We start from the raw sequence: 26621 nt of genomic DNA, 5'->3' as shown, positions 1-26621 counted from the left end.
TGGTTATGGTTACTGCGTTTACTGAAGGAAGGGCCTTGAGCTGAGAGTTAAAACAGGTTGGCCAGATGTGGACAGGAAGGACTGAGAGGGGGAGCTGGTGAGGAGGCCTTGAGGCCGCCAGGGAGAGTTGTTTCCTATAGACCCAAGTCGTGGTAAATGGTGCTGAGAGTACCACTTTTGACCTGGCTGCCCTGAAATGTTGACTTCTCTTGGGCCTCTTGATATATGACACGAGAAGTGTTGGAAGGGAAAGGCGACAGATCCCAGCTTCTGATGAGTGTCCTGTTTCCTGCTCCATTCTTTTAAATCCAAAGGCTAAACAAATCACAGACTAATACAGACGTGGGGCTGAACAGGAGCCAGCAGAGAGCAGCGGCGGACTCAGGCAGACTAACGGCTTTCCTTTGGCAGCCTGGCCTCGCTATGATGGATGTCTCATGGTGTCCCTCACTGTACCCCCACATCTTGAGTGTTCTGACTTAACCCTTGGCAAGGAGGCCTTTGAGGGCTGTCATGTGGGAAGTCTGACTTAGGATCTCCTAAGTTGCTGTTGGCTTGGTGAATGCCACCTCCTTGCTGTCTCTTTAGAAGGAAGCCTTTGCAGGTTGTTGTGTGAGTGCATTTGTGCTGTGGACATGTGTGCCTATGTACAGGACAGTGTGGACATGTGTGCCAATGCACATGTGTGCAGGTATACATGGTCGAGTGCACCATGTATGTACATAGGTGTGTGAGAGTACACATAAATACATATATGTACATGGGTGTGTTTGTGTGCCTGTGTGGTCTAATGGGGCTCCGACTTCCCACCCACCATATTGCATCTTCTCAGCTTTACCATTTCAGATCTGCTTCAGCCTCCATAGTACTTTGAAATAGCCCTTTGCCCCAGGTGAATGGGATTATCACTCCAGTGAGAGGCATGAGTCAGCATGTCTTTCAAACAATTGATTGGCTCCTAATCTTTTTGTATTTATTTCAAGGCTATAGTAGTTGGGCTTAAAAATTTTTGCGTTCCCTCTGTGCTTGGGCAGGTACTGATTCCCTGCGTGTTCTTCAGGGGAAAAGCATATCTCTTGACTTTTACCCCTCCACACCCAGATATTTTCAAAACTGTGTGGTGAGCATGAAGCTCCAGTTTCCTGGCACACTTCCTGTTGGAAGTTGCTTCCTTTTAAGGCCCAGTAAGTCTTGCTATTAGAAAACAGTTTAGACTCAGGGCTTGGTTAGAGAGCAAGTCTAAACTCCCAGCTCTGGGTGAATGGGTGGATAAACACAGTATCCTCAGGCCTGGGGAGGCCTACTCCAGCACAAGAGGGCTGGAAAATCTTGTTGCCCCGGGTGTGGGAATTGTTGAGGCTGAATAGAACAGTGATGCTTATCTTGGTGTGGAAAGGCTGGCTGGGGCCATGTCACTGGGAGACCAGCCCGAGACCAGCCCAGCTGCTGAATCTTAACACCCTGCGCTGAAGTGTCCCTTGTTTGAAGGCGCAGTTCGTCTTTCTCCAAACCACCTGGCACGATACGGGCCATGTGAAGCCCTTTCTCAGGAGGAAGATGGAGTAAATTACAGAGCTTATTGTTTGAAGGACTGAAACCATCCCTGTTCCTCCATGAACAGGTAGTATTGTTCTCCTCTGCTTCTATTTGCTGAGGCCTGATGCCCATGTGGGCAAACAGAGGGACATTTTACTGGAGCCCTAGCAGTATGCTTTCAAAAGTGTCCATTCTCCCTCAGTGTCTGCTCGACCAGCACAAGGCCAAGCCAAATGGCAGCTAGCTGTAGTTTTAGCGTGATCATCAAAGGATAAATGGCCAAAAACAAAACAAAAGAAGCAGAGGGAAAAAAGAGGCAAAGCTCAGACAGAATAAGATTGTTCTCTGAATTCCCTGGGCATTTCAGCAGAAGCCTGGGTAGGTGGGGGTGGGGGCAGATAGCAGCCTGGGAGGGGGGTGGGTCTCCTGGTGCACAGAAAAACAGACCTGGTCTTCTCTCATCTCATTCTTAAATCCTGTGAGATGCTGGGGCAGCCTTTCTTCCCTGGAAACTTGTAACTGGCTGAACCTGAACAAATACTGTATTTCAGGAGGAGCATAGCTTGCTGCGCTCTCCTAAGCCCCATCCTAAAATAACCTGGTATATGACACCAGCATCACATGAGGGTCACTCCTCCCCCCGCATCCCTTCTGTCATCTCAGCACTCAGCCAAGCTCACCATGGGTGTGAATGGCCTCCGAGTGACTCCATAGGCACATCACTTTGTCCCCTACTATCAGTGGCTGTGCTGGGACCTTCCCCACTGTTGATTCCATCCAACCCTCCTGGGTTCTGGAAATACAAGGGCAGTGAGAATGGCTGGGAACACAGTGTAACTAAAAATTAAAGGGGCGTAAGTGTATGTACTGTTATTATTAGCAATGATAATAAATTGTTATTTAATTCTGTTGGTGTGTGTGTGTGTGTGTGTGTGTGTGTGTGTGTGTGTGGGAGAGAGAGAGAGAGAGAGAGAAAGAGAGAGAGAGAGAGAGAGAGAGAGAGAGAGAGAGAGAGAGAGAGAGAGAGCACACAGGGCCTCCTGGATGCTAATTGTGAGCTTGTTCCCTGAGCAACATCCAGATCATTGGCTTTTTAGAAGTCACTGAAAGACAGCCCAGTCCTCAAGTGTTTTAGTAAGGCGGAGGATGGACTTACAAATCTGAGAATGTCCAAGACGCCTCAACCACAGTCTGCAGACGGGGGCGTGTGCATATTTTAAGCTTTTGAGGTTATATAGTCTGGTCAATTTAAAGTGACTTTGGTTTGAAAGCATCTTGAGATAAACATGAAGGGGAAAGCATGACTAGTTTCCAATAAAGTTTTATTTATAAATACAAACATTGGCTGGCTTTGGACCCTGGGCTGAAGTTTACTGCCCTCTGATGAAATAGTGTTGTGGCTTCCTCTCTTCCCAACCTGTGATTAAAATTCCAACAGTGGATTATTCCTTTAGCAGGTTTTGTTGTTTGGCTTCATATAAATGGAATCATACAGTGTATATTGTTCTATGTTGTTGGATACTTGGTTGCTTCCAGGTTTACCCTATGCCAAATACAGGACTGGTAGCTCCAACACCTTTTGAAAGAATGGCGGTGTCTGAACATACTGTCCCACACTGGCAAATGTGCCTAGAGGTGGTGTTGAGAGGTGTATATGCAGCTTTGCATCAATGTTTTGTAGGTAGAAGCCTGCCCAGGGGACGTTGAGTGACATCTTTGCAATATACGGCCGTTAGTCGTGAGGGGAGTGAATGGCATATTGGAAGGGGGCAGTGATAAAATGATGTGTGTATGATCACAGCGTGCCTGTACATGCTCTTCTGGCTTGCTCCCGAAAGCAGGAGGTTGGCCTCTGGTCCTAGCTCTGAGGTCAAATTCCTCCACCATCTCTGTTAAATGGTGATGAGGACTCGACTTTCTCACAAGGATGAACCTTAATTGCAGATGTGCAAAACCAGAGTTGCCCCCTGGGGACGGCCTGCAGGTGGTTGTGCTCACAGTTAGGCATCTCTGTAGCTTCCCCAGAGGGACCTCTTCCAAAATTCCTACTCGGGTCATTATTGCAGCCTCCAAGAGAAGTTCTGTAATCAAGGCGGAGGCAGACCCACACAAGACCTTTCGCTGGGTTCTCTGAAGGGCTACTTGAAAACCAATTAAGCTTTGTTTTAAGAGTATTTTGGCCAAAGGTTGATGTTTTAACACAGAGTCAGATGTGATTTAGGGGAAAAAGCACTACACCCAATAAAAACAAACTGTGTAGACCTTTCACGGGTGTTTTCCTTTGGAGCTGTGAAGTGGTTTCTGTGTGTGCATACGCACTCACATACATGTGCATGCTTGTGGCCAAAGACAGCTAGGAGAAGCTCCAGAAGAAATGGATCTTATTTGTTTGCACAGCTGAGCGGTCAAGACTCTGCAGTGAGTTTGCCTCCCTTCTTGTTAAACTTGCATGGTCTGTGTTAGCTCTCCAAGGCACTTGCTTCTACACTTCCTCTGCAGGGGTTCACTGGGGGTGGGGTGGGGGACCTCCTTCCAGAGCTCTGGTGCTTTCTGGAGCCCAGGCAAGGATGGAAAGTTTGCCCACCCTGATGTGAAAGGGGGTCTTATCCCATAGATTTGTGAGGTGCTGTGGCTGGAACTCCTCATTCTGTCCACGCGATGGACATGACTAGAGATTAGTATTAGAAGGTTTGTTCAGAATTTAAGACCAAGGTGGCAAGGTGTATGAGGGTTCCTGGTTTTCCCCTAATTTGGGGTTTTGATGTTGGTCTCTGTTGTGGGTTTTTTTCCAGACAGTGTTTCCCTATGTAGCCCTTGATGCCCTAGAGCTCACTTTGTAGACCAGGCTGGCATGAAGATATGCCCGCCTCTGCCTTCCAAGTGCTGGGATAAAGGCATGCGCTACCACTTCCTGGCCTCTATTGTGTTCTTAATCTGTCCTCTTACCCACTGTATTTCCTGGCCTTTTGTATGGATGTGCAGAGTGTGGCTTAATGGGAACCCCCCCCAAATCAGTCTGTTTGAGCTAAAAAAAACTTTATTATCATTCAGAATTTCAAGACAGTGTCTCATGTAGCTAAGGCTGGCCTAGAATTCACTAGTATAATCTAGTCTCTCCTTGAGCTCCTGATGTCCCGAGAGCATGCACACCAGACCTGGCCTGCAAGTCTGTGCTAGTCAGACTGAGCAAGTCAGTGCTCGGTGTAAGCACTTGCTGTAGGTGTGTGAGTGTGTATCCACTTTGCACAGTAGATGAGAGTGCAAGACACTTCCCACTGTAGATGAGAGTGCAAGACACTTCCCACTGTAGATGAGAGTGCAAGACACTTCCCACTGTAGATGAGAGTGCACAGACACTTTGCACGAAGAGTGGCGGAGGACCCTGTGTGCGTGCACAGAAGTGAGCTGGTAGGTGTTATTCACATGAGAGTTTGACTGAAGCTGGTGGGTGCTCACTCACTCACTCATTTCGGAACTTCGTTCACCGAGATTTATTTGTGAGTAAAACAGACAAAAACCCCTTTGCTCTTGTCCACCTTCTGTGCTGTTTCAGACACTGTTGAAAATTTCTGGTTTTTAACGTTGATTGAGTGTGTGTTTTGGTGTGTGTGGGGCTTTGGAGATGGAGCTTGGTTTGTCATGCTAGTGATAATACCTTTACTTGCTGAACCATTTGACCAGACTCAAGTACTGGTTTCTAAGCTCCATACCTTGCTCTAGCTCAGTGGTTTTCAACCCTCCTAATGCCGTGACCCTTTAGTACTCAGCTCCTCATGCTGTGGTGACGCCAACCATAAGATTATTTTCATTGCTACTTCATAACTGTAATTTTGCTACTGTTATGCATCATAATGTAAATATCCGTGTTTTCCAGTGGTCTTAAGTGACCCCTGTGAAAGGGTCTTGGGTTGCAACCCACAGATTGAGAACTTCTGCTCTAACCGAAAGGCTTCCTGCTTAGTCCATGCTTCGTACAAGAGTTGTCATCTTCACCATCATTGTTACTTGTGGTTTGGGGGATTGAACCCAGGGCCTCGCCCATGCCAGGAGTTCTGTCTCTAATAAGAAATTTTTCAACTACTAAAGGTTGAGAAGGGCAGCCTTAGAGTTTTCTGAAATCAGTTCATTGATTATTTATTGGAAGTTCTGACGTTTCCAGGTGCCCAGTTGACACGGACAGCTGCACATGCTCCCTCCACGTTTTCCACGAGAGCAGACTGCCTCGGGGACTTTGCCTCCCAGGCCTCTGTGAAGAGGACATTTGGTTCTGAAAGAGTAGCTGGGACAATGGGTGCTTGGTGTGGGGGTCAGAGGCAACAACAGCAACAGTTAATAACAGTAGCTTGTTTATTGAGTTTTCTTGGTGCATTGGGTCAAGTGTTAAGTGTTTTCTGTGGGTTATTCATTGATTTCTCATCAGTGCAAGGAGGGGAGCCTGAGTGGCAGAGTTCCTGCTATGGTACTCATGACCCCATTATGCAAATGAGGAAGTAGACACCTGACATGTTACTTTTCCCGTGGTTAGCTAGGATTCCAACCCAGGCCAGTGTGATTGGAGCAAGGCTGCTGGTGTAGCCTCAGTCTAAGCTGTCTGCTGAAAGCCATGCTCTAGGCTAAGGCTATGGTTCAGAGGTGGAATTCATGCCTCGAGTTAGGTTCTTAGCACTGAAAAGACTAAGTAGAGTGCTTACCTGTTTGCCAGGCCATGGCTACCATCCAGCTTCCTACACTATACAGATGGCCCATGGGACCTGTGGCAAGCACATCCTGGGTGCTCTTCTGGGATGGAGTCCTGAATTTGAGCCACTATCTCCTGGGAACATCTTGGAGAACTTAAGACTGGGATCCCATCCCAGGCTCATGTTCTGTAGGTCTGGGACGGTGCCTGTGTTTGTAGTTTTACCATGTTATTGAGTAAAGCTGGGGCCCTTGTCTGGGTTGATGGAGAAACATGGGTCCAAGGCAGTGGTTCCCAACTCTGGCTGCACATTATGAGTGCCTGGGAAGTGTTGAGAACCGGGCTCAGACATCTGACCTAGACACCTCTGTTAGCATCCTCTGGGTGTCCATCCGGTCTTACATCTCTGTTTGGTAGTAGCTTCCCTCTGGCCCTGGCAGCTTGGAGTCTTATAGCTGCTTGTAGTTTCTTAGGACAGAGCTGTGCACATATGGTCTTTGTGGTGGAGGAGAATTGTGCAAAGGCCTTTGGGGGGCTGGGGCTGCGGGGAGGCTGGTTTGTTTCTTTGAACTTGACTCTTCCTGCATGGAGAAGAGGCTGTTGGCATTCTGAGTTCTGCAGATGTCTGTCTTAGAAGGTGGTAGGAACAGGGAACCTGCAATGAGCACTGCCCTCTGGGTTAGAACCCATGGGAAGAGAAGAGGTGCTCTCATGGGCAGGGGAATAGAGACCCGAAACAGAGGCACTTGGCAGCCACTGGCAGGACTGAGATACAGGTTTGGGTTCTGTTGTCTGAAATTGGGATTGGGCATGTGCATATCAGACCAGCCAGAGCTGATATTGTCTCCCGGACTACTCTTGGAGTAGAGCTGGAAGAGTCCGTTTTGATAGGTCAGGAAGGTGAGTAGTGCAGAGAAGCAAACAAGCTTCATTCTCCGCACACCTTGGTGGGAAGGGGACAAGCCAAGAACTGGGGGTCCCAGTGCTGCTTTATTTTTGTGAGTGTCGTGCTTGAATGTTCCATTATCTGCATCGTGTGTGTGTGTGTGTGTGTGTGTGTGTGTGTGTGTGTGTGTGTGTGTGTGGTGTGCCTGGTGCCCATGGAGCTCAGAGTAGGCATTGGATCCCCTGCAACTGGAATATGGATGCTTGTGAGCCACAATGTGGGTGCTGGGAACTGAACCTGGGTCCTCTCCAAGAGCAACCATCTGTCTAGCTCCTACACCTGTCCTTTTAAGTACGAACTGGTGTCTTGACTAAGTCAGCGGCAACTGCCTCCATTGGTCAGGTGAAGTAGCCTGGCCTCACTGTGCTCTGCTCTCCCGTAGCTTTCAACGTCTGCTTGCTGTATTTGTGACATGGCCTTTGCAGATGTTGAGACTGTTCACTCAGCCCCATTGTGAGGGGCTGAGAGGCCAGCGTGTGTGTTTAGTGAGACGATGGGTTAGGATGCAGGCACAGTGCTAGTCTTTGGTCAAAAAGTGAAAACAAGTGTCCTGCTGGCTCTCCGAGTCCCCTTATGGGCCACAGTGAGTGCATACAGAGGTCAGCGGGCTACATTTTCTTAGTATAAGAGAGAAAGTTTATAAGTTTCACTTTATGTTTTTTATAAAGTCCTTGACAGTTACGGGAGGTGTATAGCTGAGCATGGAACTTTGTAAATGGGTTAGAGCTGGCATTTGCAGCCTTATCAGGCCTGGCACTTCATTTGTTTCTGGGGTTTGGTTGGGACAGCTGGTATCAAGTCCTAATCAAGCAGATAAATGGCTGTCCCCCTCCCCATTTTCTGGCTTACCATTCCTGGCAATGGTCGGGTCCCACCCTAACCATTGCTTGGCAGTGAGTTCAGTGCTTCATCAAATTGGAATAGAAAGTTTCAAAGTAGCTACCTTCACTGTGCATCTTCTGATAGAAAGAATCATTAGAATCAAAGGTGTGTGGGCTTCCAAGACCCCCGCCCCCCATGCCTTGGTTTTGAGGCATGTATTTAGAAAAGCATTGGTTATACAAGTTTCCATGCAGGCTGAGGGCTGGGCTGCAAATAGTCCTGTTTGCATTGGTTGTTTGCTACTGGAGGTTAGATGGGATGCAGCAGCACAGCTCAGTGCCTCTCAGCCTCAGCACCGATGATATTTTGACCCGGGGGGTTCTTTGGTTCAGGGATCTAGGCCGCTATCCTGTGTTACCATCTCTGGTCTCAGCCGAGCTCTCAAGAGAGGCATGCTAACTCGAAGTACTCCCAGAAATGACCCAGTGTTCCCTGGGGGTCAAAGTCACCTCTGGCTGGGAATCACCGGCTAGAGTATGAGACTAACATGTGTTTTCTTCCTTTGGTTCTGTGGTAGCCCCCCACTGCCTTCTCATTTTAAGGGAACAGAAGAATAGGTGGGGATGATGAGGCTGGGTGTCGTAGACGGGCTGGGTCTGAGTCTCAGGCATGCCAGGCTTCACACGCCTGATTTGTGAAGTGGGGAATAATATAGTGGCACCTGAGGTGTTTCCTGGATGCTCTTGAGAGACTGTATGTGGCAGGGTTTGCCATGGCTTGGTGGTGCGGTCAGTGGTGCACAAGAGGATGCTTGCTGGATGCAAGCCTCTGCCTTTGCCATGGGCACACAAGAGGTACTTGTTTGCAGGTCGGGAGTGTGGCTCGTCCTGCTAGGCAGTGTAGGTTTTTTTTCTGTGCTGTCAAGGCCTCACACGTGATGGATTTGATAGCCTTGGCTACCTTCACTGGGTAACGTAGATTTATGACTCCTGTTAGTTGCTGTTTGCATTTGTCTTATGTCACTTAAAGATTCTGCCTCAACTCTGTGACACTTGATAAGCATGCAGGCTCTTCTTCCTCAGGGTTGGCATTGCGTTTTGCTCATATTCATGTCCCAGTAGTTGAAGATGTAGAGAGTGGACAGGAGGCTGAGTGTTTGCCTAGCACGCATGGAGGGGGGTTCAAACGCAGCACGGTATAAAACTGCATGTATAAATGAACAGGCTGCAGTCCCAGCACTCAGAAGGTGGAAGCCATTCCCCAAACCAAGTGAATTCAAGGTCAACATAGGCTCCATAAGATCCTGCCACAGACAGACAAACAAACCAATTAATCAACCAATGAACCAAAGCACATCCAGCTGAGCAGAAAGGAAATAGCATATGACTGAGGTTGGGGTAGGCCGGTGTGTACTGGGAATGGCAATGGAGTTACTTTTCCGGGTTTTTAAATAATAGCCCCTTTATAACAGAAAGCCAATGATAATTTGTTTCTCATCTTCTGCTGAATAGCTTCAGTGTGTGTGTGTGTGTGTGGGGGGCGTTCACCCCTCTGTCAGCTTCATGCTCCTTCCTGGGCCTTGCAGGTTGACTTCAGCTGTGGTTCCTCAGTGCTAATGTGTGCAGTCTTAATGGCTGTGGGTGCCATGGCTTAGTAAGTAGCCATGTCTAAGCTTGTTTGCATCTGTTCGAGTGCTTTCTGGTTCTCAGAATGTGGGGGTTAGCTGGCTGTTAAAAACTCTCTTAGCCTTTTCTCTTTTGGCTATTTCTGTTTAAATGATAAGTAGTGATGTCCATGGGATCATACCATACTTTTAGACTTTGACAGCTGTCAGTCACCCTTGAAGAGGACTTTGCTACATGTGGGTGCCAAAGCCATTTAAACAAAGCTGGTCCTTTTTGCTCTTAAGCCTGGTGCCTCCCTGAATTTTTGAGATTGAGATAAAGCCCCGGAATTAATGGCTCTGGCTGAAAGCTGGGCAGTTTTCAGGACTTGAACATGGATGTCTGTGGTGGTTGTCCATCCTAGGGGGACTGGGAGATTCTTCCCACTAGGGCTTTGGTGGAGACTGCCCTGTGTCAATAGTTTCTCGGTTGATCCAGTAAGCATTGCTGGTGATTGAAATTGAAGAATCGCCAGGACAATTCATCTTGAGGCGCAGAGAGCATCGGGTGTGAGCCAGGCTTCGGGGAGCAGACATTGACATACGGACGGTCATCAAACTAATTGTTGTTTGAATTACCTGTTATGATCCGATGACAAATCTGCCTTGCTCCTGCCACTGGAGCAGAAAATGTAGCTTGAATTGGCGTGATGTTAGCAAGTGTAAACTGTACTTCAACAAGATGGATAAACCCAATTATGGGGCAGACCTGTAGAGAGAAAATCCATTTAAATCTCGTAATGTTAAGCAGAGCTGTGTTTAATTCATTTGGACCAATTTGGGGATGATATATGAGTGTTGGTGAACATTCGTCAAAGGGGTGACCATGGGGGAAAAGTGACGTGCCGGGCTGTGGCCACTCTGGTGAGGCAGCTGCGTGTCGGCCTGCACTAATGGCGGGGAAAACACAATGACAAAAAGATGCACTCAGGGCCGCAGGGTAACGGTGCTGTGTAAATGAACCAACAAGGAAAATACATGAAGCAGAAAGGGGGCTGCTTTTCCTGAATGCCACTGACAGTCAAATCAGAAAGCACTGGAGGGCTCGGACGTGTTCCCAGCCCGACATCCTTGTGGGCTTTCCTGGGCCTTGTGATGAGAGACCTAGGAAAGTTCATTTTAGAAAGCAAAAGGGGAGGAGAGAGAGAGAGAGAGAGAGAGAGAGAGAGAGAGAGAGAGAGAGAGAGAGAGAGAGAGAATGTCACAAAGGACATGCTTTTAAATATATATCCTGGGGTATTTAGTTCCCTATTGGAAAGTTAAAGGGGCATTGCAATCAGAGATACTCGTGGTGTGCATTTGAGGGAATATGAAAAGTCCCGCTTATTTAAAAGCAGTCTATTTTAAACACTACTGGGTGGTGTAGCTTTGCACTTGATAGTGCTTTATTAGTTATGTACATGAAAGACTGAACTGAGGGAGTACTTTCTCAGATGGACACCTGAGCTCCTCATGAGGACATAGAAGTAGGGCCTTGAGGGATGGTGGTGTCACACACCTGTAATCCCAGCACTCAGGAGGCAGAGGCAGGAGGATCTCTGTGAGATCAAGGCCAGCCTGGTCTACAGGGTGAGTTCCAGTACAGCCAGGGCTGTTACATAAGGAAACCCCGTCTTGAGGGTGGGGTGGGGGGTGGGGGACGACAGAGGGTCTTTATGCCTATTTTGCCCCCTGGTCACTCCTGGCTTGTCATTCTTCATTCTTGGGCATTTGTTTAATTGTACAACAATGGATGGATTTGATTTACTTTGTATTATTTTAAAATTCCATTTTAAGCTTTTTTAATAATAACATTTTACTTATTACGTGTTCGTATCTGCACATGGGTGCTGACACACCCACTACAACATATATGTGGGAGGAGAGAATTGACTCACATATGTTAGATGAGAGGACGATTCTTTGAGTCAATTCTCTTCTCCCAGAGTGTGGCTTATACGGCCGAACTGAAGTGGTCTTGGTGGCAGGTGCCATGACGCGCTGAGTCATCTCACCAGCCCTACTTGTTCAGTTTTTGCATATTACATATAAGTCTGTATTGCATATTGAGACTCCCCCCCCCCCCCGCTTTTGGTTTTTATCACTCTACAGTGCTGGAGCTCCTCTAGTGAGTGGTCCTTACTTCTCCTTTTTCTTTTAGTTTGGGGGGGTTTCTTTTTTCCTTTTGGTCTTTTGGTTTTGATTGGACTTGCAAGCTGCCAGAGAAGGGAGGACTGGAGATGCTTGGGCAGCGATGGCGAGGACTGCTCGACTGAGACCCTCTGCCCCCATAAATCCAGTGGTATGAAGGGCTGTCTCCCCCTGTCATCAGGGGAGAGTTCACCTTATGGTGCACGGTGGGCACTTGGCTTGTTCCTCACACACCTTTTGTCCAGAAGTGTGTCTGCTGGAGATTTCCTTCCTAGCCTCCTCCAAGTTTCCACTTTCTTGAAGAGCTAGCAACCATTTAATAAAGAATTAAGACCTTGTGGTAACATCATAAAGCTGAGCCCGAGAATGTGACTATACCAGCTTGCTTACCGAAAGATGGTGGGTAGAATACTTGGAGAAATTTAAACTAGTCACTCCTCCAGAAAGCCCCCAATATATTCATTCTGCTCTCCCTCAGCTGTGTACCATGGCAGGCTTCCAAAATGGCACAGAACCAGGGGGAACAGAACTCGGTGAGCATGGTGGACGAAGCATGCTGGGATGAACACCCCCAATTTGGAGATAGCTGTGGGCCCTGGAAGCCACAGTGTGCTTCTACCCTCTCTGAGCTGGGGACTTTACCCTGGCTTTGAGAATGATTGGCAGATTTCTATTCTTCAAGGTGGGCAGAGATGTAAGTTGGGCCTCCTGGAGAATGAATGGTTAGGGTTAGAAAGTCCCGTTCCCCCCCCCCCCCCCCGTTAACTTGCTGCTTTCTGCAGCCACATTCAGAGAGGAACCTTTGTCCTTTTGATTAGCTCCCAAGATATAGATACAAATTAAGAAAAAAAAAGAGTTAGTGAAATGATTAGCAAGACACCCACACAAGGCCTTTATTGATTTGTGGGAGGGAGGTATGCTACTCAATTCAGGGTTGTTTCTAGGAGTTGCCAAGTTCTGGACTTGATTCTCATCCTTAAAAATAGAAGGAAAAAAAAAAAAAAAAAACCTCCCCTAGTTCTTCCTCCTGATCTTTAATGGCTTCATTTTCTTCTGGAACCAGACAGAATTTATTTCTTCATAATTCCTGGAGAAGCAGAGAGCTTCTCCATAATGAAACAAAACCCTAAAAGGAAGCAGAGCAGTAAGCCACAATCACGTGCTTAATGTATTGAGACGTGGTTTTTGTTTTGTTTTGTTTTGTTTCCTCCAAAAAGAAATTAAAGAAAGGTTGGAAAGTGCCCCAAAGCAAAGGGCGAGTCTGCCCAGCCACCAGTAGTTCTTGTGCACACTATTTTGGTTTGTGTTTTCTTAAAACGTGTCACTGCTGTCACAGCTGTGAGTGAAAGCAGATGACAAGTGTCACTTGCAAAAGTCCCAGCTTGTGAAACCGTTTGTTGTGAAGGACTGTTACTCAGCTCCAGTCCTTGAGTCTGGCTGAGGCTTTGTAAGGATTTGGCGGGGGTAGGGAGGTGGCGGGGTGGGTGGAGTGTGGGGGTGTCTGGGTGGGGTGGGAGGTGAGGTTTGGGGGGGTTCCCTTCCTTGGAGGATAGTCCGCCTTCCCACTCCCCTGTTTAAAAAAAGAAAAATCTGTTTTGTTTGGGTCACTTTTCAGTCAAATTTCCTGTTCAGTCTTCATAAGAAAGGAAATGCTGTTGTGTTGCTACCCGTGGCATGATTTCTGTCATTTTAGCATCATTTAGGCGTGTAGGAGCTTGCTTCTCACGAGGAGCTGGAGTCTCTACCATCCCCCTGTTTACCTAAGTGATAAAGTCGTTGTTGTTAGGTGCTTCCTGCCCTCCCCTGATTTGGAATTTGGGGCATGACAATTAAAGGAACCTGGCAATGGCTTAAATGTGACCAAAACCCAGGATCTGACGTGTAAAAGTGCATACTAAAACCACAGGCCGCATGCAAAGAAGCGATGGTTTTGACTCCAGGCCTCATGGCTCTGATATCTCTGCTTTTACCCAACGGGTGGATTTTTTTTTTATCTTTTGGTTTGACTTCTGGTTTGTGGTTTGCAGTCATCATCACTGCTCGAGAGTTTGAACGCTGTGTAACTGGGGTGACCGGAAGACACTGGTCTGGAAGGCTACCCAGGATGGTGGCCCCCGGGGATACCCAGTGTGGTCCCTGGCAGGCTGCTTTAGAGCCATCGTTTCTGTGGCAGGCTTTCCCTCTTCCTGTGCTCCTCAGGACACACCTCGGAGGACTGTAGAGGAAACAGCGAGACCCACTTTCCACTGGGTTTCCTGTGCCGTGATTGAGTTCCCAACTGATTTCCTGTTGCCTCTTTTGGCAGAGTTATGTTTTCCTCATTAATGAGTTTCCATTTCAGAGTTTTCTGATGAAGCAGGCACTTTTTCTTCTCCCCTAGCATCAATCGTTTTCTACTTTGCCACTTTTTGGTTGTTATAAAAGCCATGTATTTCATGATGACAGTCTCATATTTACACTGCTGCCTGTACCCCGGCCGCACTGGACTTCTCCGTCTACTGTGCGCGCAGTGTGTGTGTGTGTGTGTGTGTGTGTGTGTGTGTGTGTGTGTGTGTGTGTGTGAGAGAGAGAGAGAGAGAGAGAGAGAGAGAGAGAGAGAGAGAGAGAGAGAGGATTCCATCCATACTTTGTCTCCATCACTTTTTCTTGATTTTTCCGTACCCCACGTTAGCTTCTTTTCTCCCTTGCATAATATAATCCTAGTTGCATGTCACAATGCACTTCTTCTTCTTCTTCTTCTTCTTTTTTTTTTTTTTGGTTTAGTTTAAAATGGTTTTTATTTATTGTAAGTGTGTGTGTGTGTGTGTGTGTGTGTGTGTGTGTGTGTGAGTGCGTGTGCACACAGTGTTCTTGTGCAAATCAGAAGACAGCTTTTTTGAGTTGATTTTCTCCTTCCACATGTATTGGGCTCTAGGGATGTAATTGGTGACCTTAGGACAGCAAGCACACTTACCTGCTGAGACATCTCTCCGCTTCTGTTTTTATGTTTTGGAAGTCTCATGTAGTTCAGGCTGGCCTGGAACTTGATATACAGTCAAGGATGACCTTGAACTTCTGATCCTCCTGCCTCTGTCTCCCTATTCCTGCTGAGATTATAGACATGTGCCACCAGCTTGCTCTCTCTCTCTGTGACACATACACACACGCACACACACTGTGACACACACACTCTCTGACATACACACGCACACACTCTCTTTCTCACACACACACACACACACACACACTCTTTCTGACACACACACACACACACACACACACACACACACTTTGTTTCTTTAGGTTGTTCCTCTTGTTTGTCTGAGTCTTAATGAGCATGTAACACCTCCCTCCTCTTCTTCCTCCAACTTGCCTTAGAAGATACCTGATGCTACTTAGTTAGCAGGGCTGAGAAATCTGGGGAACTTGGCATGGGTGCTTACTCACCTTTGGGTCCCTGGGCACCGGCACCTATGGGATGAAGAGCTGGCTTCTCGGTAGCTGGGCTTGAGCCCTTAGCTTAGGCCAGCTTGCTGGAACTTCCTTGTGGTTTTTTTCTTGAGTGAGAAATCCATCTCTGGCCAGCCAGCTCGTGTCTGTTCACACTTAGACTTGGGTGACAGTGGTGCAGAAAGGAGTTTGTCCAGGATGATTTATCCCTCCGGGGCTCAGAGAAATGACATCGATTCTCTCCATTGACTTGAAAGCAGCCATTGTTTCTTTACCATCCCCTGGTTCTAGACTGTTAAAGCCTCCCTGTTTGCACATGGCTGATTTTAAAGTACAGGGCCTCAGGAGCCATGGTTGTTTGTTGCTTTCTTCAGGTTTTCAGAATCTCATATGGAAAGAGAAGGAGTGAAATATGAGGAACCTGGGGGAGGTCTTAGTTAACTCGATTTAAAATTTTCTTTTTTTTTATGACATGTATTGTGTGTATGTGTGATTGCATGCTTGTATACTTATAAGTACATGTATGTATGCCATGGTGTGCTCAGAGGACAACTTGAGGGGGAATTGGTTCTCTCCTACCATGTGTCTCAAAGACTGAATTCAATTTGTCAGGCTTGGTGGCAAGTGCTCTTGCAGTCCCCTCTTTGGATTTTCTGTCCACACTCTGTTCCTTTTGTCTTGCATGTGTGTGAGTAAAACAGTAGGTGACTGTGCTTATACCTCCCCAAGGAACAATAATAAGGAGTAATAATAATAATAATAATAATAGATCTCCAACAACAATAAACTAGATTTGTTTACCAATGCCGTGTTTCATTCTTTTTTTATTTTTAAATTACATCCCATTTATTATTATTATTATTATTATTATTATTATTATTATTATTTTGGTTATTATTATTATTATCCCCATTTATTATTTTTGTTTAATTTAATTTATTTATTTCTGCACTAACCAATACCTTTTCCAGATGCCAATGGCCTTAGGCTATGGAACTGACTTCCATTCTACCCTGTTGTGCCAGGCATCCTGGCAGATGGCATGGCTTTCAACAGGAGCTGTGATTTGCTATCTGAAATATTTTCATCTATTTAATCTAATACCCATCCTCCCCACCCCCAGTTAACACCAACACTGACCTGTTTCCCTAGGCAGCATTTGGTGAGACCAGATATTTTGCTCTGGGAGAACCTCATCTTGTATATAATGGTGGCAGAAGAATCAATTATGGATAGATGAAGCTAGGAATACTGAACTCTTCTAGGTCCACTCGCCAGTGAGCTGGCCATGGGTGGCTGACCTTTGCCTCTGTAAGATATGTGCAACAGCAGGGCCAATGAGAAGCCAGAAGAATGCTCTGTGGCTTTAAAAGCTATTCTCTAGTGTTAGGAGTGTAGCTGATTGGGCTAGCACTTGTTCCACACGTGGAAGGACCTGGGTTTGAACTGCGGAAACTGAAAAATGTTTGCTGTGGAAAGGAAGGACGTTAGCCAGAGCCCTCCATTGACTGTGTGTGGACCATGGCCAGTTACTTCACTGCTCTGAGTGTGAGTTTAGCCATTGCACTGTGCTGCAGTTTCTCCCAGTGTTAAATGAGACATCATATAAACAGCCAGGATACAGTAGCTAGCCCCAAGCATCAGTGGTTACTTCTGTCTGAAAGGAACAACACTGTATTCCTGGCCCTTCCGACAACTTGGGTTATTTGGCTCGTTGCTACTAGCAAAGTAGATAGACTATGTGGTTTATTTTCCTCTGTCTTTTCATTCCATCTTTTCTGGGTGCCTTTCTTCTGCTTCTCAGAAAGCCATGAGAGGGGAATGGTATTCTGCCTAAATAATGGGTATCTAAATAGGGCTTTGAAATAAACTTCGGGCTCATTCCATCAAATGAAGCAAATTCATTTACTACTAAGAATGCAACTCCTGTTGGAGCCATCCCCTCCCCCAGCACATGGATAAACACATACATTGATATCTTCCTTTTTTCTCTTGTATTACTACAAGGATCAGTTTCTTCTGGCTTAATTCCAGGAACAACATGCCTGTCTTTTTTCATCGTTGAGGAAAAACAGTCTGAAGGCACCATAATTCCTTAAATTGGATTTCAATTCTTGATCCCCTTATATTCAGTAAACAGAGTGTTCTATGAAACGTTTAGGATTGAGACACCGCCAGCCTTGCTGTTTGGAGTGTTGGAGCCTCGTGAGCTGAGTCTGTAGGTGGGGAAACCTCTTCAGAGGTGACTGCTAACCTTTACACAAGGTTGGGGCCTTAATCACTTCAGAAAAAATGCTGGCAAAAGTTGAGAAAGCTGTCTGGAGTTTAGCTCTGTGGGGTGGTGTGTACGCATATGTGTGTGTGTGTGTGTGTGGTGTGTGCGTGTGTGTGTGTGTGCGTGTGTGCGTGTGTGTGTGTGTGTGTGTGTGTGTGTGTCTGTGTGTGTGTGTGTGTGTGTGTGTGTATGTGTGTGTTGTTAAGTCTATTAGTGCCATGGGCAGCTGCCACGATGCCACTTGAAAGCCTTGAAATTCCTATATTCAAATCAAAGGCATCCTGAAGCAGAGATAAAGGGGACAGTGTGATCTTCAAAGATGAGGGACTAAGACAGCAGTGGGGAATACTTTCCTGGGTAATTCTGCCTCCCCACCCTCTTAAGAAACAGCTGCTTCTTCTTACTTGGTGGTTATGTGGTCCTTGGGCTCTGGTGGAACCCTTGGTTGTTTGTGGATCATGAGACAGATGACTTACAGCAAGCAAATGGAAATGTGTTGGCTGGATCTGTGCTGGCTTCAGGGAGCTGGTTCCGTCTTACTCGGTCTTTTCCTCTCTTCTCTGAGCTTGGGTTCGTTCTTAGAGCACTGACTTGGCACCCACTCGCCCAAGAACTGATTAGTTCCTGAAAGCAGCCAGCCAATCGCTCACAGGGATGAGGTCAGCTTTGCTCTGGGGTACATCAACTTGGATTTCTCATGCTTTATCTTATAAAGCCTAAATTAACAGCTGGTTTGGTTTGAGTTCTGCGGGATCTGACTAAGGGATTAGAGTCCATTCTCAAGTGGGTCAATCTAGTTTAATTTATTTCAGGTCTATCAAAAAAGATCAATCAAAGCTCTTTTGAAAGTAAAGCTATAATCGGTTTGCACACTTATAAGTCACCATTGCTGCTGCATTTGGTGGAAAAAATGCTCCGGCTTTGGCTAAGGTGATGAATCCGAGCATTCTCTACCCCCCATCCCCACCCTGGGGTCTCCATGCCTCCCCTGAAGGTTTAAGGAAGCGTCACTTTGAGAACTTTGCTAGGTTGGTGGCTGTGCCACCCCTGTGCTTCCTTTGCTTTGGCACTGCAAGGCTCCTGGTTTGTAGATTTCTAGTTGGGTGTGATTTAATACCCAGAGGTGAACAAGTCCAGCTCGTTTCATGTCTGTGGTTTTGCTCCCGGGCTTGGAGAGATTGGTGGGTGAAGACGCTCGTCAAACTCTTTCTCCAAATCATCTTCAGCGAGGAATTACTCTTGTACTTTGTAAGGCTTAAGGTAGATGCTCTTTCTGTTGGGGTCGATCTTGACTTTGTGAGCATGGGCACTACAGACTGAACCGCTCATTCTTTTTGTAGTGCAGTTAGGAAAAGACATGTACTGAGCCAAAAACTGTTCTAGATGCACGTGCTGTCCCCAGAGAAATGCTGAGACCGAGGAAGCAAGTGGCTGAGAGCTTGACTGCAAGTGGCAGACCTGTCTATCAGTCCTGGCTATACAGGTTTGGGGTTTTGCCTCACTTTGAGCTTGCACCCCCAATTTCTGTTTTCTTGTCTATAAAACAGGTACAATAAAATGATCTCTCTCAAGCGATTATTGCCCAAATGAATTAGACTATAATTTTTGCTTTAAAAAAAATAAAATAAAGCCACTTACAGGCAGCTTTTAGGAACCTGAATCCTTTCTAAAATTACATTCATTTATGTGTACATGTGTTTGTGTGCATGTATATGCGTGTGTGAGTGTGTGTGTGTTTGTATGTGCACACAAATATGTGAGCATTTGTGTGTGTTTCTATGTATGCATATGTGAGTGTGTTCATGTGTGTATGTGCATGCCAATATGTGTTCATTTGTGTGTGTGTGTGTGTGTGTGTGTGTGTGTGTGCGCGCGCGCGCGCGTGTGTGTGTGTGTGTGTGTGTGTGTGTGTGTGTGTGTGCATTTGCATATGAGTGCATTTGTGTGTGTGCATGTGTGCTCCCTTGTATGCATGCATACTACAGTGTCTATGTGGAGTTTGGAGGACAACTTGGTTGGTCCTCCCCTTCTATGGTGTGGGTCCCAGGTCATCAGTCTGGGCAGTGAGCTGTGCTACCCACTAAGCCACCTTGCTTCTATTTTCTACATGCAATAAATAGACAGAAATACTGTCTTTCTCCTCTCCCCATGATTTTTTGTTTGTTTGTTTGTTTCTTTTTGTGCTGTAGGTTTACCTGGATCTTTTTATGTAGCTAAGGCTGACCTTGAATTTCTGATTCTTCTGCCTAGTCCTCTGAGTGCTGGAATTAGAGGGTTGAGGATCAGATGTCTTCCGCATGCTAGGCAAGCACTCTACTACCCCCTGAGCCACACCCGTAGCCTCTGTCATGGATGCTCTGAGCAGAGAAGATGGTGCCAAGTGTTCAGTTGGTTGTACCAGAATCCTCACGCAGTTTCAGGCTGTGAAGGTAAAACTTGAGTACCTTGGCGAATCTGAAATGTAAGATCACCTCAAAGTTGGCAAGACTCTTGTGAACCCTATAGACATGCAAAATGGGTGTGGTGTGGTCCGCCACAGGTTTGGTGTACACCTCAAGGTCTAACATTGTATTGACTTCAGCTAGCATCATGGACTCAAAGAAGCAAAGATGAAAACACAGAGCTTGCGTTTCTTTGCTGGAGATGTAGGATACATTAAAAAAAAAACAAAAACCTGTGTGTGAATGTACATCTGTGTGTATGTATACATCTGTGTGTTTATAGTGTGTGAGTGTGTATCTCTGTGTGTGTACATCTGTGTGTGTGTGAAGTGTATGTACATCTGTGTGTGTGTGTATCTGTGTGTGTACATCTGTGTGTGTGTATCTGTGTGTGTACATCTGTGTGTGTGTGTGTGTGTGTGTGTGTGTGTGTGCGCGCGCGCGCGCGTGCTTGCTTAACCCCCATTAGCAAGCAATCTTTATTTGGGCCTGGAGATATGGCTGGTGGTTAAGATCACTGGTTGGTTGGATTCCTAGCACTCATATGCAGCACACAGCCATGTGCAACGTCAGTCCCAGGGGTTCTGATGCCCTGGTCTGTCTGTTGCTGACACCATGCACGCATGTGGTACACAGACATAAAATAAATAAAATTAGAAACAAGAGAGAAATATTTGTTTAGGCCTGTTACGTGTCATCTGTGCTTTGCCTGTTAGGGATAATGTATGGTTGTTGGAACCAAATACCAAGCATGAGAGGAGTCTGAGTTCCGAATCCTGTGTTTTGTTTTGAGCTCTGACTCACCCCAACTCGAGAGGTACCACCCACGTGTCTCCCAGATACCCTAGATCGTTCCCCACCAGCCCATGCAACAGTTCCTTTCAGAAACAGGGCAGCTGAGTGCTCTTCTCCTACCCCCAGTTTTGAAGGTGAGCATGACTGACCTCAGTGTTTGCAGCTTTGAAATGGGTCCAGTTTTATATCAGGTGTGTGTACTAAAGGAAGGGGCAGGACCTTGCAGTTTTGAGGTCTTTTCTCTCTTTTGTGGTTTTTCTTTGTTTTGAGATGGGCGTCTCACTGTGTAGCCCTGACTGGCCTGGAACTTTCTCTGTAGACCAGGGTGGTTTCAAACTCACAGAGATCTGTCTGCCTCTGCCTGCCAAGGGCTGGGATTGAAGGTGTGCGCCACCACACTTGGCTTGTGTGTATGGTGTGTGTGCATGTGTTTGTGTGAGGGTTTGCTTGTGCTGTGGGGTGTATGTAGCGGTCAGAGGACAACCTTGGGTATTGCAGCTCACCTTTTACCTTATTTGAGGCAGTCTCAGTACTGTGCATACCAGGCTAGCTGACCCACGAGCTGGCGGACATCTCCCTGTCTCACTGGAGGAGCACAGGGACTATGTGCATCCCTTACCCAGCTGAGCTTTATTGTATGCGCTCCTGGCATTTGAACTCACATCCTCACACTCTTATCTACTTCTCCATTTCCCTCGTGCTAGAGTCCTTGGTGACTCTTGTTTTATACAAGAACTTAGGTCTTGTTTATTCAACCATAACAGAAAAAAGAGGAGAGATGATATTTTATCTGAGTGCTTAGCAGACCAGTTTCTGAATCATTGTATACATTTTTCAACCTGTTATTCACAATAGCGTTGTACATCAACTCTATTGTACAGGATTTATTTACTTATTCATTTATTCCCTGGGTCAACTTGACACTAGAGTTATTGGAGAAGAAGAGGAAATCTTAAGTAGGAAATGCCACCCATAATTTTGGTCTATAGGCAACTTATTGGTATATTGGTTAATGATTGATGTGGGAGGGCCTGGCTCACTATTGGTGCTCCCGACCCTGGGCTGATGGTCCTGGCTATAAGAAAATAGACTGAGTGAGCCATGGAGAGCCAGCTAGTAAACAGCACTCCTCCATAGCTTCTGCCTCAGCTATTGACTAGAATCCCTCCCTGACATCCTTCCATGATGGATCTCGAGCTATGAGATGAGGTCAACCCTTTCCTACCCAGATTGCTTTTGGTCATGGAGTTTCATAATAGCAATAGAAACCAAAGTGAAACATACACATGAGAAAACTGAGTTCCAGAGTTGAGGGACGTTGGGGGTCTACATGGCTAGCAAGTGGCTGAGATGTGATCTGAGAGTATCTGAGGCTACAGTCCTGCTGCACACAAGATGGGGAGGGGAGGGGAGGGAGGGGGAGGGGAGGGAGGGAGGGGAGGGAGAGGCTGCAGTAGAGAATAGTGTTACGGTAATTCTGGATTTATTTTTCAAACCACCTAGTGATGGGTTCCTTTGTCTTCCAGAGGCTAAAACATCCCCCCCCCGCCCAATAACACAAGGCCTACTGTGTGTCTGGTCATTTCTGGATTTCTCCTCTGAGTGGAGTGATTAGGGCCTCTCTTGTGCCTCACCAGACCCCATAAGCTCAATATGGGTATTTTGAGTCTCAGCCTCTGGCCCAGCTCTTCTTAGAACGAACCCCTCCTCCTTCTCTGCCTGTGGGGGTTACCCATCAGAAAAAGAAACAACCAAAGCACTTTAGGAAGCCACATGCTGGGCTTCCACTCTGCCTTAGATACTGTCTGAATTCATTCCCCGCTTTACTCTTACTTGGGCTAATAATTGTGGCATGTCCTGTAATGGGAAGTTTCTCATTGACATGCTCATGAGAGTTTTCGGCTTCATCTTCGGGCTCCAATGCAGCACCAGGCTTGCCTTGAGAATCTGGAGCCTTTGATGCAGGTAGACCATATTATAAACAGGCGCGTTGCTATGGCGAGGACAGCAGTTCTTGCCTGCTATGGGTAACCCTTCCCACCTTCTCGGACTCTGCGTTAAAACACAGCCGCATGATAGCATTTCATTTTCTTTGGACTGAGGTGTGGTAGATGAATCGGTGAGGACATGGAGATCTAAGTTCTTTTGTGATGATGTCTTAGGGAAGGGGTGATTTGACTTTCTTAGCATGATGCGGTCCTTGCAGATTGGACTTCCTTATGGTTTATTGAGCAATGTGTTTTCTAAAGGATGAGATGTGTAGTGGGGGTGGTAGGCAGAAGGCCAGGCTTTCTTCTCATTCTCCCCCTTTTCCCTGAGCATTTCTGTGAATTCCTTGGCTTTGATTGCCTGCATCTCTTACAGAGAATTCAAAGTTTGGGTTGGTACGATGCAGAAGTGATTATCCTTGGTAGGATGTTAGCATTGCTGCTAATAGTATCAAGACAACGGCTTGCCTCTCAGAACCCTTGCTCACAAAAGTGCCTTCTCTTATGCATTGGGCACAGTAATGGTGACAGGGACACTAATTTTGTCCTACAAACTCCCAGGCCAACTTAGGTGAGACCGATCTACTTGTCTATTTCTGTTTCTCGAAGGGACATGCTTTGTGGTAACCCTTCACCAAAGCAATCCAAGGGTAGCCACCTTTACTTTCCTCCACATTCCCTGAGCCCAGACCCACAATCTCAGCACCTCTGCTTTCTTAACATTGAGTTAATCGGATTCTTCTATCTTTTACATCTCCAATCTTGTTTCTCACCTTTTCAATGGGGAGGATGTTCCATTGCTCATCTTAGTGGGTAGTTTTGAGTATCAAAAGTAACAGAGTTGGATGGGTGTTGATGGTGGGCATCATAGAGACAGATAAGTAGGCCTGAACAGATCAAAAGTTTTTCTTTTCTTTTATTGCTTGAGCTGCAACCCAGGGTTGTGGACATGCTCAAGCCCTGGCCCTAGAGGCACTCGATATGTCCTGGACAAAGGGTTCCTGTCTATAATATCATAGTTTGCCCCTCCCTAAACCTTCCCTGTCACGATGAGTTCTGTGGCTTCCTCCTGGAATGCTTAGAATCCTTTTAGCCAGGCGGAGTATGAGAGACCAGACTGTGAGCACCTGGCTTCCTTTAGCACATTCAGGACTCAGCTTCTTCCACAAACAACTCGTGTTAGAGGACTCTGCTAGTACATATGTCATACTGCATCGTATGTAGTGACAGGATTTCCATAGGCTCCTGAGAGGTTCGGCAAGTGTGCACGCCCCCTTAGGGTGAGAAGAGTCATGCAAGTAAGTCTCTTCCTGCTACTAAATGGGGCCAGGCTTAGAGACTGACTGGCTACTGCTGAGTTCTCGTCCAGGACAGCCCAGCCACCACCCAGGTTAGCATTGTCTAGAGGGGGGCCAGGTAGTACAGATTTGCTGTGTCCTGGGTGGGGGCCCCTGTCAACATGTCCAAGCACAGCCCACCTTCCCTTCCTGAGCTTTTCTGGGGGAAGATACATTGGAAGAAGAGTTGGCTGTGTCCTTCGGTCCCATAAATGGGCTAGGGGTTTGACCTGCGAGTCCCATGACATCTTCGGGGAGCTGATGCGAGCTGCACTGTTGAGGAGGCAGCACTGTAGGGATGAGATGCTCACTGCATTGTGCTGGAGCTGGCCTGCACAGGGACCTGGGGACAGGATGATTGCAGTGGACCTAGACGTTTTTCTGGAGGATACCCTCACAGGCTCACGGGCATGTCTGAATGAGAGCCCTGCTCACTCCTGGCTCAGTTACCCAGGCAGGATGCAGGCTGCAGGCAGCTTGTGGTTCAGGCCTGGGTTTCAGAGCTCTGAGGTCTGGAGAGGGGCAGAGGTGTGACAGGTATAGGGCCTGAGTCTATGCAGGGCATCCATGCCAAGCCCTGTCCATCCCTTAGGTATGTCACCTTAGGTACTGGGCTTGGGCTACCTGAACGCAGAGAACCCATGTCTGTAGCATAGATGCCATTCCACACACCACCCTCGCCTCTGCTTCCCAGCCCTGGGCGGGAAATATGCCCTGTGGGAGACACCCGAGCCTGACAAAGGGAGCTTTGTTGGAGCTGGAGGTGAGAATCTGTGGGCGTTGGGATTCCTGGGTTCGAGTTCCAGCTGTCTGCCAATTGTCTGAATGCTGGGCGAACATTTCTGGAACAAGAAGCAGTGCGGCCAGCCCATCAAGTCCCGCTGGGCGCTAAGGTTGCATTTCCTGCGCCAAAGTGTGGAGCTCCTGGGAGGAGACGGTGCTAGACTCAGGGAGGGAGGGGAGCACCATGCAGAAGACCAGGGTTAGGAGCTGAGGGCTCTGAGGTCCTGGAGGGAAGGACTGTACTGTTGAGGCTTCTGTCTTTGCTCCCCTCTCACTGAGACTGATTGTGTGTCCTTGGCCTATCGTGTACAGTGAAGCATGTCTCTGGGGCAGGGCCTGGGGACATTCTTGATCAACAGTGTGATGTTCTGGCCATGGTCTGTGTCCTGAATTGTTGCTCTGTACTTACATGGCAAGGTTCCTCAGGCGCACCTGTACTCATGGGGGTACCTGGAAGTTGTCCTTCCAAATGTTTGTACTCTACCAGAGAATGGACGGACCAGATCCACAGCTGTGTCTCCTGTCTTTTCTTTTGTGACTGTAACAGCTCTATGAAGATATGGAGAGGCCAAAAGGCCCCACCTGTTTGAAGTGAATTTTAGTATATTCAGAATTGTATCACCATCTAACTACAGAACATACAGTCTTTCCCCTTAGTCCCTGCCACAGCCTGTGGATTTACCTATTGTTTAAAAATTATTTATTTATCATTGTGTGTGTGAGAGTGTGTGTGTGTATATCTATGTATGTGTGTCTCAAATCTTTGTGTAACAGAGTGTGTGTGTGTGTGCATGTGTGTGTGAGAGAGTGTGTGTCTGTGTGTATCTATGTGTGTGTCTGTGTGTGCTTGTGTCTCTGTGTGTATCTCTGTGTGTGGCTGTATGTGTGTCTGTGTGTGTATCTCTGTGTGTGTGTGTGTGTGAGTGGGCGTGTATGTGAAAGTATGTGCATAATATGTGTGTATGTGTTTGTGTGTGTATCTATGTGTGTGTCTGCGTGTGCTTGTGTCTGTGTATCTGTGTGTCTGTATGTGTGTGTCTGTGTGTGTATCTATGTGTGTGTCTGTGTGTGTGTGAGTGAGCGTGTGTGTGAAAGTATGTGGATGATATGTGTGTATGTGTGTGTTTGTGTGTGTATATGTGTGTGTGTGCTTGTGTGTGTGTCTGTCTGTGTGTGTCTGTGTGTGTGTGTGTCTGTGTGTGTGTGTGTGTGTGTGTGTGTGTGTGTGTGTGTGTGTGTGTATGCCATGATGTGCACGTGGAGATCAAAAGACAACATTGTGCAGCCAGTTTTCTCCTTCAGTCTTAGCATAGGCTCAGGGATACAGCTTGGGTTGCCAGAATTGCATTTTCTGTCATGTCTTTACCCACCAAGCCATTGTGCCAGCCTAGATTTACCTATTGTTGACATTTCTTATGAGCATTCAGAATGGTTGAATGTGTGATCTTTTGTGCCTTGCTCCTTTTACTTTGTGTTTTCAAGGCTCACTTGTGTGGCAACATTAATAGTATTCTGTTTCTTTTGACAACCAAATAATCTGTTCCATATATGTTTCCTTTGTCCATTCACACATCCATTCATTCACTCACTCACCGACTCACCCGCCGACCTGTGGACACGGCTGTGAACATGTATGCACACATTTTCTATGCTGATGTGTCTTTGTGTCCCCTGGGTACACCGTTAGGAGTGCGATTGCTGTGCCATGTGATAACCATGTTTAACTTTTTGAGCAATTGCCAAACTTTTCAAATGAGTCTGTGATGCCCCAGTTGTGTTAAGCAAGACAGTAAAAAGT

At 46.8% G+C, this 26621-nt stretch overlaps 1 protein-coding gene across 44 annotated transcripts in view; it reads left to right on the top strand.

Moving 5' to 3' along the window:
• Tcf7l2 (transcription factor 7 like 2) overlaps positions 1-26621 on the top strand; it is a 188354-nt gene that overhangs the window by 13968 nt on the left and 147765 nt on the right. The window contains exon 1 of one of the 44 annotated variants that reach the window (XM_027406975.2): positions 19730-19908. The exons of the other annotated variants lie outside the window; for them this stretch is intronic. Within the exon in view, the coding sequence (XP_027262776.1) occupies positions 19828-19908 (81 nt within the window). The 5' untranslated portion in view covers positions 19730-19827. Of the gene's footprint in view, positions 1-19729; positions 19909-26621 lie in introns of those variants that run through there. 44 annotated transcript variants of the gene reach the window in all.

This window comes from Cricetulus griseus, chromosome 3 (assembly GCF_003668045.3).
Source record: "Cricetulus griseus strain 17A/GY chromosome 3, alternate assembly CriGri-PICRH-1.0, whole genome shotgun sequence".
NCBI lineage: Eukaryota > Metazoa > Chordata > Mammalia > Rodentia > Cricetidae > Cricetulus > Cricetulus griseus.
The sequence above is the reverse complement of the archived record's forward strand: the minus strand, read 5'-3'. Positions and strand labels throughout refer to the sequence as shown.